Source organism: Schistocerca serialis, chromosome 11, assembly GCF_023864345.2.
Source record: "Schistocerca serialis cubense isolate TAMUIC-IGC-003099 chromosome 11, iqSchSeri2.2, whole genome shotgun sequence".
NCBI classification, from domain to species: domain Eukaryota; kingdom Metazoa; phylum Arthropoda; class Insecta; order Orthoptera; family Acrididae; genus Schistocerca; species Schistocerca serialis.
The window spans coordinates 201,363,205-201,376,231 of record NC_064648.1 but is presented as its reverse complement, the minus strand read 5'-3'; the positions used below and the strand labels follow the sequence as shown (position 1 = coordinate 201,376,231).

Below are 13,027 nucleotides of genomic sequence, written 5' to 3'. Positions count from 1 at the left end.
TAATGTTGAGCACAGAAATAACACGAGTCAGTCACTGATGTTTCTGCTCCCACCGATAGATCGCATGACCAGTCTTATCCCTTTACCAAGCATGAGCAAGGTGCTTACCAGCCTAAACAGCTGCTGTTATCAAAGTCTTTGTTTTGTTGATTGTTTTCAATGTGTTCCAAGTTCGTGCTTAATGTTTCCTGTTCTATGTTTAATATGTCTGTGAGTACCACAAGCAGTGAAAGTGATCATGAAACAGCTCCTAAGAAAAGGAGCAGAAATGAAGAAAAACATTGAAGAAACGTCATTAGAACCTCTAAGGTTTTTGAGGTTGAACACATCAACTGGAAAGTGCGTCTCATCCCATCTAGAACAACAGGTGCTACTTGTAGCTGTAAATAACAATGCTTTATTAAGTTTCATGGTGATGACAAATCTGAATTTGTTGCTAATTTGAATCAGTTGAAAACAAAAGACAAACAAAATATTTTCTTACAACAACTGATTGAAAAATACGCCAATTAAGCACCGTAGGCCTCGTTCTGTACAGCCTAGATAAAAAGGAGCCAGTTTTGAATATTTCTTACTATAAAGAGGAGAAAGGAAAAGGTTATGTAAGAAAGCGTTTATTTCATTCTATGGCATTACTGAGCACAGTTCGAAGGCTTACCGATCTCCTAACAGGGTAAATCACCTCAAGGTAAACGAGGTAAAAATCTCAAGAAGAACACGATTTCTGCCGAAGTTTGTTCTAAAATACATGAGCATATTTCATCACTCCCCACCAAGGTTACCCACTATGGCACCAAAGATATCAGTTATCTTGATGACGTCATGTGGTAGTGCAAATACTTGTTTTGTAATGCGGTGTTTGCTTGAGTTACACCTCGGGCAGCTTGTACTGGTTGAAGTGCACCAGCACACACTTCTACATCACCGTGGAGCTTCCAGCACTGCACAGTCAGGTTAATGGGAGCCTCGGAGTATGCAACGTCAAAAATCATTAATCGAGAATATGCTCAAGAATGTGTATATCTGAACTCTTGCAAAAAAGCTGTTGGATATCTCCACTCAGAAAATACACCGGTACATGATTATGTAATAAGTGTTCATGGTTGCATAATCCAGATGAAAGTTAATTCAAGAGTAGGGAAGAATAATTAATAAGCAATACTTCAAGAATAAAACTTAAATAATATGTATTAACTGTTTTTTTTCCACACAGACCCCGATCACAATGAGGAAGTGTTTGTGGATTATGACCTGTTGTAAACCTCCAAAATCAATCACTACTCTATGCACGGATGCACAAGAGAGATTTTTGAGCAAGCAAATACAATGACCAGGTATGACAACTAACTATGAAGGATTACAGTACATTCACAAAAGTCATAGAACGACTGTGATACATTACATATGTGAAATGAACTGATGCTTACTACCTTTGTGAAACAACTTGGCACCACACGGCTTCCACAGTGAGAGACTTTTCCGTTGGGTGCTTCAGCTACAATTTGGTGTCTTCCAGCTGTCCGACTTTGATTAAGATCCGCAACATCTTCAAAATCTGTCATCGATTTGGAAGGAATAGGCCGAGCGTAAGTGTGGTCAAATTGACGGGAGGTGCGACCTTGCACACTTCCCCTCAAGGTGCCTATAATATAAGAAAATTAATCATGTTAACTACAGAGTGAATGGTTAAGTGGTGTAGTAAATTCGGGAGGGGATTGGGGCGGGAAGAGGAATTAGCGATCGGCAGACAATGTTATACTGTGTCGATAACATGAAGCTGTATGCTCAGTGGAAATCCAAACCCCGAAGAATGACCAATGGACAAAATAACTAAACAATACAAAATTATAACAATGGCAATGGCAAAACCAAGAAACAAATGGTACTACCACCAGCATCACCACAGAGGAGATGCAGCTGGGAATATTGCGAACAATGACTTCAAAAATATCAAAAAGAACCACAGAGGTATCATTGGGATTTTAGGAACAAATATGACTGATGGATGCGGAATGCGTTGTTGCGCCAACATCTTCCCTTTCAGACATCACAACAAGAAGCCGGGCTGAGTAGCCTGTGGGGGCCAACCTGCTGCAAGACAGCAGCCAAAGCTGTTTTATATTTTCATTTTTATTTTCATGGTAACTGAAGTTCATAAGTCATATAGTATCATTCCCTATGAGTTCCATTCAACTCTCAAATATGCTCGAGGAAACTAACTTCGGAGTTTTCCTAGTGTTGTTAGTACCTTACAGCAAATTCTTTTTTCTTCTTCTTCTTCAATGGGCAGCATGGCTTTGTAGGAGAATGCTCCCCTTCCGTGGGAGCAGTCCAGTTTTGGTTCCAAAGTGTGCTAATTTTTTAAAAAAAAGGTGCATGTTGCACGAGCATCTCCGTGAAACATAAAGTAGATAAATATAAAAATCAATTATTGATAAAATTATTTAATTGGATAGATAACAAATCTACTCACTAAGCAGCAGCAGAACACACACATAAACGACTGTTGTAATTGGCAAGCTTTTGGAGACAGTGGCTCCTCCTTCAGGCGAAGTGGTTGAAGGGCAAGGAAGAAGGGTGACGGAAAAGGACTGGAGAGGTCTACGAAAAGGGGTAGATTTCAGGAAATTCACCCAGAAGTGCAGGTCAAGGGAGACTTACCATACGGGATGAGAACACAGGACAAATAAAGTTCAGGTATTTGTGCACTGCCCATTACTCTGCTTCAAAATTAACACAGCGTACCAACTGTAATACTTGCCTTATTGTGTTAAAATAACATGAGATTATACCTCTTAATGAGTAGGTTATGAGAGAATTTGAAGTTTTTGAATTTGCTCAATAATTTCATGAAATACTGAAAATTTAGATTTCGTTGCCCCCTACATCGCAAACCTCCTCTTCGTCCCTTATCCCAGATAAGAATATAGATCAACTTCGTTTACATTCAAAACAATATTAACACCATTGATATTCAAACAATGGAAACTCCAGGATGGAATGTAACAATATTATGAGAAGGAAGGTTGCTACTCATCATATAGTGGAGATGCTACACACACACACACACACACACACACACACACAAATGCTGAGACAGCAGTGGGGTGAGAGAGTTACGATTGTGTAACTGTGTGTGTCTATTGTCGACAAAGGCCTTCATGGCCAAACACTATATTTGTGAGAATCTTTTTGTTGTGCCAATCTGTGACTCAGCATCTCCGCTATATGGTGAGCGGCAACCACTGATATTCAGGTATACGAATATGAAGAGCTTAGATGGAAAACCAGTATTAAGCAAGCAACAGAAAAGTGGAAAACGGAAGAATATATGGAGGAGCTATACAAGAGAACTGAACTTGAAGGCAGTATTAAAGAAAGAGAAGAGGAAGTAGATGAAGCGGAGCTAGGAGATGTGATAGTGTGAGAAGAATTTGACAAAGCACTGACAGACCTAATTCAATACATCTACCCACATCTATACAATGTGAACCACTGGGAGGTGCACAGAAGAAGGTGTGTTCCAGTATACTAGTTACTAGTCAAATGTGGAGCGCAGGAAGAATGATTGACTGGATGCCTCTGGGTGTGCAGCAATTATTCTAATCTTGTCCTTATGATCCCTGTGTGAGTGATACATAGGTGGTTGTAGTATATCCATACAGTAATTATTTAAAGCTGGTTCTTGAAACTTTGTTAATAGACTTCCTCGGGATAGTTTATGTCTGTCTTCAAGAGTCTGCCATTTTGGCTCCTTCAGTATCTTTGGGACACACTCCTATGGATTAAACAAACCTGTGACCATTTGTGCTGCCCTTCTCTGTATATGTTCAATATGCCCAATTAGTACTATCTGATACGGGTCTCACACACTTGAGCAACATTCTAGGATAGGTTGCACGAGTGATTTGTAAGCAATCTCTTTTGTAGACTGATCGCACTTCTCAGTATTTTATCAATAAACTGAAGCCTACCACCTATTTTGCCCATGATTAAACCTGTGTGATCATCCCATTTCATATCCCTATAAAGTGTTACACCCAGGTATTCGTATGAGTTGGCCGATTCCAACAGTCACAGGATACTATGTTTTTTTTTGTTTTGCGAAGTGCGTAATTTTACATTTCTGGACAGTTACAACAAGTTGCTAATCTCTCCACCATGTTGAAATCTTCTCATGATATGACTGAAAAATTATGCTGCTTCTCTCAGATAGTAGTTTACCAGAGATAGCTGTATCATCTGCAAAAAGCCTGGTTTTACTATTAATATTGTCTGCAAGCTCATTAATATACAATATGAACAGCAAAGGTCCCAACACATTCCCTGGTGGCACACCCGAAGTTACTTCTACATCTGACGACGACTCTCCATCCAAGATAACATGCTGTGTCCACTCCATCAAAACATCCCCAGTCCAGTCACAAATTTGACTTGATACCCCATAAGAACGTACTTTTGACAATAAGAATAGGTGCGGTACTGAGTCAAATGCTTTTTAGAAATCAAAAGACACTTTATCTATCTGGTTTGCTTGATATAAAGCTTTCGGCACGTCATGTGAAAAAAGTGCAAGTTGAGTTTAACACATCTACATGAGTACTCTGCTATTCACAATAAAGTGCCTGGCAGAGGGTTCAATGAACCACCTTCAAGCTGTCTCTCTACCGTTCCACTCTCGAATGGCACGCGGGAAAAACGAGCACTTAAATTTTTCTGTGCGATCCCTGATTTCTCTTATTTTATCGTGATGATCATTTCTCCCTACGTAGGTGGGTGCCAACAGAATGTTTTTGCAATCGGAGTAGAAAATTGGTGATTGAAATTTCATGAGAAGGTCCCGTCACAACGAAAAATGCCTTAGTTTTAATGATTGCCACTCCAATTTACGGATCATGTCTGTGACACTATGTCCCCTATTTCGCGATAATACAAAACAAGCTGCCCTTCTTCGTAATTTTTTGATGTCATCCGTCAGTCCCACCTGATGCGGATCCCACACCGCACAGCAATACTCCAGAATAGGGCGGACAAGCATGATGTAAGCAGTCTCTTTAGTAGACCTGTTGCACCTTCTAAGTGTTCTGCCAATGAATCACAGTCTTTGGTTTGCTCTACCCACAATATTACCTATGTAATTGTTCCAATTTAGGTTATTTGTAATTGTAATTCCTAAGCTGAATTTACAGCCTTCAGATTTGTGTGACTTATCGCGTAATTGATGTTCTCGGAATCCATGCTGGTTGGCATTGAGAAGGTCATTCTGTTCAATATACATTATAACTGAAGTTAAAATCTTCTGGGTTATTACGCCGCATCATATTTTCTCTAAAATTATTGACATTTCGACTCCTCTGCTGGGATCTTCTGGTGTCCACTACTGCTACAACACTGACAGAGACGAGTGTCACATCCTCTTTCCTCTTATAAAGGGAAACCTACAGACTTACATACCTCATTATGTTTAAGCTCAGAATATGTTCTAAGATTCTACAACAAATCGGTCAAAAATATTGAACTGTAATTTTGTGGATCACTTCTACTACCCTTCTTATACACAGGTGTGGCCTGTGCCTCTTCCCAAAAACTGGGCCAGTTTTTTGTTCAAGGGATCTACAACAGAGTATAGTTTGAAGAGGGGTTAACTCAGCTGCAAATTCAGTATAGGATCTCACAGGTATTTCATTGGGACCTGGAGCTTTGTTCCATTTAACGATTTCAACTGTTTCCCAACACTGCTGACACTAATATTTACTTCACTCATCTTTTCAGTGGTACAAAGCTTAAATTGGGTCAATTCTACTGAGATTTCCTTTGTAAAGGACCATTTGACAATGGAGTTGAGCATTTCATCTTTTGCTTTGCTACCCTCAATTTCAGTTCCTTTCTCATTCACTCAGTAGGGACTAGACACTAACTCTGGTGCCACTAACAACCCTTACACAAGACCAAAATTTCTTTGGATTTTGCGAAATGTCATTTGACAATATTCTGCTACCGTAGTCATAGAAGGGATCATGCATTGCTCTCATCACAGCCAAATGTGTTTCATTCAGCAACCCTCTATCTATAATCCTATGCTTCTTTTTGCACCTATTATACAATAATCTCTGTTTTTTTAGAAGTTTCTTTACAGGACTGTATACCATGGTACAATGGAGGTGCCCTCCTTTATGAATTGTTCAATTGGGTACATATCCATCCAGTGCGTGATTGACTGTTCTATTAAACCTAAGTCAGAGTTCCTCTACATGCTACCAACCTGTGCTGAAACTTCCATGTTCCTTATTGAGATATGATATTACTGATTTTTTTAACTAGTTTATTGAACACACACACACACACACACACACACACACACACACACACACACACACATATATATATATATATATATATATATATATATATATATATATATATATATATTTTTCTGCTTGTTTTAGATGTCCTTTGTACTTTGGTAATCATTGTTGCCACAATCACATCATGGTCACTGACAAAGTGCGGTTCAAACAGATTTTGAGAGACTTTTTGATAGGCAATTCCTACTACTTCATAGATGAATATCTTAACGGAGACTGTTAAGCCAGCTTAAGTAAAAATATCTGTTGGATTTCAGTTTTGACAACACTTGGTCACAAGAGTCAAGATTAGGTATTTACTGTGTGATAAATTTATTAATAGAGCATAATAATGTTTCATTCGGCAGCATGTTAACTGTAAATATTGGCTGTTCCAGTTTACCACATTGTATTCACCTAGTTTGACGATCTCCTGACAAATGATCAGGATAGTAAGTATTGTATTAAAATGTTTTATGTTTTTATGTTATACTTTCTGACATGTTCCACACACCTGAGAATCATCTCATTTTTTGGTTCTATGGAACGAAAACTGAATCTAATCTAATCTAATCTACCACTTTGGATGTGGACATCCTGAAAGAGGTCAGGTCTGTCTGCAGCCATTAGATCCAATATAGTCACATGACAGGGATTCCTAACTGGCTGTTCTAGGCAGAGAAGACATTTAATAAAGTTTCACAGGATGACTTACCATGCCAAACACTAACAAAATTTTAATTGTCCCAATTAATTAATACAAGGTCAAGGGAAACATTCACTCAGAATTACTGATAATCCTGGAAGCACCAGCCATGACAAAACTCTTTCATATGCTGAGAAAGATGTATGTGATTGACGAAATAGCCTCAGACTTCAAGAAGAATACAGTAATTCCAATTCCAAAGAAAACAGGTGTTGATGGGTCAGTATTACTTAACTATTAGTTTAGGACTATTAACAATGCAGGAAAAGACAGATTGCTATTTACCATAAAGAAGACACGTCAAGTAGCAGACAGGCACAATTAAAAGACTGTCACATAAAGCTTTCAGCCACAGCCTCTATCAGTAAAAACAAACACACACACACACACACACACACACACACACACACACACACACACACACACACGTGTGCACCTGCCAACTCCACAATCTACATCTAAATCTACATCCATACTCCGCAAACCACCTGACGGTGTGTGGAGGAGGATACCTTTAGTACCTCTGTCGGTTCTCCCTTCTATTCCAGTCTCGTATTGTTCTTGGAAAGGAGGATTGTCAGTACGCCTCTGTGTGGGCTCTAATTTCTCTGATTTTATCCTCATTGTCTCTTCGCGAGATATACGCAGGAGGCAGCAATATACTGCTTGAATCCTCGGTGAAGGTATGTTCTCGAAACTTCAACAAAAGCCCGTACCGAGCTACTGAGCATCTCTCTTGAAGAGTCTTCCAATGGAGTTCATCTATCATCTCCCTAACATTTTCACAATTACTAAATGATTCTGTAACTAAGCGCGCTGCTCTCTGTTGAATCTTCTCTATCTCTTCTATCACCCCTACCTGGTACGGATCCCACACCAGTGAGCAGTATTCGAGCAGTGGGCGAACAAGTGTACTGTAACCTACTTCCTTTGTTTTTGGACTGCATTTCCTTAGGATTCTTCCAATGAATCTCAGTCTGACATCTGCTTTACCGACGATCAACTTTATATGATCATTCCATTTTAAATCACCCCTAATGCCTACTCCCAGATAATTTATGGAATTAACTGCTTCCAGTTGCTGACCTGCTATATTGTAGCTAAATGATGATGGATCTTTCTTTCTATGTATTCAAAGCACATTACACTTGTCTACATTGAGATTCAATTGCCATTCCCTGCACCATGCGTCAATTTGTTGCAGATCCTCCTGCATTTCAGTACAATTTTCCATTGTTACAACCTCTCAATATACTATAGCATCATCTGCAAAAAAGACTAAGTGAACTTCCGATGTTATCCACAAGGTCATTTATATATATTGTGAATAGCAACGGTCCTATGGCACTCCCCTGCAGCACACCTGAAATCACTCTTACTTTGGCCGAATTCTGGCCCAAGATGCTGGAGTTGGTGGTCGTGTGTGCATGAGGTGTGCTCGCTCGCTTGCTTGTGTATGCGAATGTGTGTCGTACTAACGAAGGCTGTGGCTAAAAGCTTTATGTGACTGTCTTAATTGTGCTTGTCTGCAACTTGACATGTCTTCTTTATGGTAAGTAGCAACTTGTTTTTTCCTACATTGTTGAAGCATCAGTTAAATGGTCTTGGTTGCAATATATTGACACACATTATTTACATAAGAATGGAATAACTGGTAAAAGCCGATTTTGGGAAAGATGAATTTGGGTTGTGAAGAAATGTTGGAATACATCAGGCAATACTGACCCTACAACTTATCTTGGAATATAGATTAAGGAAAGGCAAACCTACAGTTACAGCATAAGTAGATTTGGAGAAATCCATTGCTTGTGTTGACTGGAGTACACTCTTCGAAATTCTGGAGGTAGTAACAGTAAAACACAGACAGCAAAAAATGATTTGTTACATGTATGGAAACCAGAAAGCAGTTACAAAGAGTAGAGGAGCATGAAATGGAAGCAGTGGTTGTGAAGGGAGTGGGACAGGGTTGTAGCCTATACCCTATGTTATTCAGTCCGTATGTTGAACAAGCAGCGAAGGAAACTGACGAAAAACTGGAGTAGGAATTGAAGTTCAGGGAGAAGAAATCAAAACTTTGCAGTTTGCCGATGGCACTGCAATTCTATCACAGATGGCAAAGGTGGCGTGAACAGTTGAATGGAATGGACAGTGTCTTGAAAAAACATTGCACAATGAATGTCAACAAAAGCAAAACAAAGCCCCGGGAATGCAGTTTGCAGTAGCCACCAGAAAGATCGCGGAGGCGCACATCGGCACGGCGCGTCACGGACGGTAGTTGCCACAAGTAGAGTCCCGTCCACCAGAGGGCACGCAAGAATTCGGCCGCGACCTCTGCCAGCGGAACAACAACAACAACAACAGCAGCAGCAGCAACTCGGGCAGCATGGGCCGTGCCTGGTCAGTTCACATCGGGCATGCCTAGGACACAGTCCCGGTCTACGCTAAGTGAAGTGCAACGTAAAACGTGACAGTGTTACTACACAATTGGCGACGAGTAGGGTCGTTCTTTCGCGTGTTGCGCCGTCGTTCTGGTTTCACAGCTCATCCACGGCACGGAGGATTTAGTGCGGATTTTGGTTGAGCAGCAGATGCAACTCGTGGCCACCACGAAACAAGTGCATGCGGAGTTGCTCTCCGTGCAGTCTGCTCCGGCGCCGTTCCCTCCTCCCTTTCCCCCGTATGACGAGACGGGGGAGGATTGGGACGCGTGCGAACATCGCCTTCGGCAGCACTTCCAGGTGTTTCGTGTTGCCGATGTGGAGGTATGTCGTGTTCTTTTCTCGTCTCAGATATCTCCCTCGCTGCATCAAGTTTTGCGGCAGCTAGCGCCGTTGCAGGAACCCTAGTCGTCTTTTGACGCGCTGTGTTCCTTGCTGTCTTCATATTATTGCCGCCGCACGCATGTTGTGGCGGCTAGGATCGAGTTCTATCAATGCAAGAAGCAGCCCCATCAGTCTTACCGGGCGTGGGCCGCTACCCTGCACGGTCTTAGTCGCAAGTGTCATTTTGTCACGGAGTAGTCGCGAGAGTCGTATGCCCACGTTATGGTGCGCGACGTCATTGTTCGTTCGGCCCCTGATAGGGAGGTCCGGCAACGGGCCCTGCTGTTAGAAGACCCCTCCCTCGAGGAAGGCCTGTCCATTGCTCAATCGTACGAAGTCTCTCTCGCCACAGGGCAACAGTTGGAAGCGTGGCGCGACGTCGCGGCGGTTGAGGGTGGCGCGGACGCGCCCACTATGTCTGGGGTGGACGACAAGCGAACAGTACAATCCGGCCATTACAGCCACTCCCGCACGGCGCGTAAACAGAGTTCCGGCCGTCGGCCCCTGTTACCGTCCTGTGCGTCGTGCTATATACATCACGATCGGTCGGAGTGCCCCCAGCGTTGGGCCGTTTGTCGCAAATGTAATTAAAAAGGACACATTGCTAAAGTTTGCCGCTCGGTCTCAAAAGAATCGAAGGAAGCAGTTACAGAGAACATGTATGTTGACATTCAGGAAGTTTTATTGGGCCAGGCTCCCGACGCATCGGCACACAAACTCTTTATTGAGGTGTCGGTTCGGTCGCGCCGATTACGACTGCAAGTAGATACGGGCGCGGCAGTTTCTTTGTCGAATGCACAAGCTTACTCCGACCTTGGGTCGCCTCCGTTGGCGCCAGTTTACTGGCGTCTACGCAGTTATGGTAAACAGTTCATTCCCCTACTGGGTCAATTCACTACTGACGTGACTTACAAATCAGTCACTCGGCCTATTACTTTTATTGTTGTCAGTGATGCGAGCTCCGCTAACCTTTTTGGCTTCGATGCCTTTCAAGCTTCCGGTTTTTCTATCACTGATACCATACAGTTGGTCTCCAAAGACGTTCCCTATCACTCATTGGAATCTTTGACCTCTGACTCTCCAGATATCTTTGAGGAGGGCCTGGGGGGTGTTTCAGACTTTGAAGCTCACTTAACGTTGCAGGCATCGGCTCACCCGCGTTTTCTACACGCGAGGCAGATCCCCTTGGCTCTCCACCCTCAGGTAAAAGCAGAGCTAGACCGGCTGACAGCCCTAGGGGTCGTTCTTCCCATTTCTTCCAGTGAGTGGGCTTCGCCCCTCGTTATTGTCAGGAAACTCTCGGGAAACTTACGTCTTTGTGGTGATTTCAAGGCCACCATTAATTCCCAATTGGTAGTGGACACCTATCCTTTGCCTCGTGCTGATGAATTGTTCTCCGCTGTGGCGGGAGGCCAATATTTTTCGAAAATCGATCTTTCGGAGGCTTATCATCAGATACCTCTTGATGAGGACTCCAAACGGCTGGCGGTTGTCAACACCCCGTTTGGCCTTTACCAATACCAGCGGTTGGCCTTCGGAATATCCAGTGCCCCGGCGATATTCCAGCATTATCTTGAGCACGCCACGTCGACAATCCCTCATTGTATTAATTACCTGGACGACATAATTGTCACGGGCCACAGCACGAAGGAACACTTGCACAACCTTCACACCCTCTTTCTCAAATTCAGGTCCGTGGGCTTGCATTGCAACCTGCGTAAGTCAAACTTCTTCCAACCGTCCATTGAGTAAGTGGGCTACACAATCTCTCGGCACGGCGTCCAGCCACTAGGAAGTTTGGTCCGAGGTATCGTCGACCTTCCGCGGCCCGCTTCGCTGAAGGAGTTACAAGCTTTTTTAGGCAAGATTGCCTATTACCACCGGTTCCTTCCCAGGGCTTCCACCATAGCCCGCCCCCTGTACTGCCTTCTGCACAAGGGTGTTCCTTTTGATTGGTCACCTACGTGCGAGCGAGCGTTCACCTCATTGAAGGGCCTCCTCACGTCAGCGCCTTGTTTGGCTACTTTTTACCCCCATAAGCCATTGGTCCTGGCTACAGATGCTTCGCAGTATGGGGTGGGGGCGGTCCTGGCCCATCACAACGCGGGTGGTTCGGAGCAGCCACTGGTGTTTGTGGCTAAAACTCTTAGTCCTGCACAGGCCCATTACTCCCAGGTGGAAAAAGAGGCTTTGGACATTGTCTACGCTGTTACCAAGTTTCACCCTTTCTTGTATGGCACGAAGTTTCAGTTAATCACTGACCATAAGCCGTTAATATCTTTATTTGTACCCGCCTCTCAGATTCCGGATAGGGCGGCCCACAGACTACAGCGCCAAGCGGTTCTTGGCTTCCCGATCACTAGTTCTAGAGTTGCCAGGGAAACGGCAGCTGACCTGGTTCTCCGGCAAGTAGTTCGCCTCATTCAGCAGGGGTGGTCATCCCGACCTCCAGGCCGGGCCTCGAACCCTCTTCGTAATAATTTTGTTCTACGAGATCGCCTCTCCGTCTTGGAAGGAGTTCTCCTTCTGGCTACGGATGATACAGCTCCTCGCGTGGTTGTTCCTGCAAGTTTGCGAAGGGAAGTCCTCACGTTATTACATGAGGGGCACTGGGGTGTTTCTCGTACTAAAACCTTGGCTCGCAGACATGTGTACTGGCCCGGTATTGACAGAGAAATTGAGCACTCGGTGGCCGCCTGTTCCCAGTGTGCGAGCCAACAGGCATCTCCCAGGTCAGCGTTCTCTTCATGGCCGCCTGCGACCCAGGCATGGGAACGTGTTCACATCGATTTTGCGGGCCCGTATCTCAATGGCTTTTGGCTCATTGTCATTGATGCTGATTCCCGATTTCCATATGTGGTTCGCTGCTCCTCTACCACTTCAGAAGTTGCAATCCAGGCACTAGCAAAAATCTTTTCTGTGGAAGGTCTGCCAGTCACCCTGGTCTCGGACAATGGACCTCAGTTTATTTCGCAGACCTTCCAGGATTTTTGTAGGCACTTCGGTATTCGGCACGTTTGCTCTCCCCCCTTTAATCCACAATCGAATGGGTAAGCAGAGCGCATGGTGCGCACATTTAAGATGCAGATGAAAAAGTATGTGCACGAATTTCCTGCGGAGGAGGCGTTGACGTTTTTCCTGACGGCATACCGGAC

General features: G+C 43.5%; 1 protein-coding gene across 6 annotated transcripts in view; it reads right to left on the bottom strand.

Moving 5' to 3' along the window:
* LOC126427399 (uncharacterized) overlaps positions 1-13,027 on the bottom strand; it is a 232,097-nt gene that overhangs the window by 201,229 nt on the left and 17,841 nt on the right. For 3 of the 6 annotated variants that reach the window (XM_050089748.1, XM_050089751.1, XM_050089752.1), the window contains one exon: positions 1,428-1,642. The exons of 2 other annotated variants lie outside the window; for them this stretch is intronic. In XM_050089748.1, the coding sequence (XP_049945705.1) occupies positions 1,428-1,642 (215 nt within the window). The remainder of the gene's footprint in view (positions 1-1,427; positions 1,643-13,027) is intronic. One more of the 6 variants, XM_050089747.1, reaches the window with a different exon arrangement.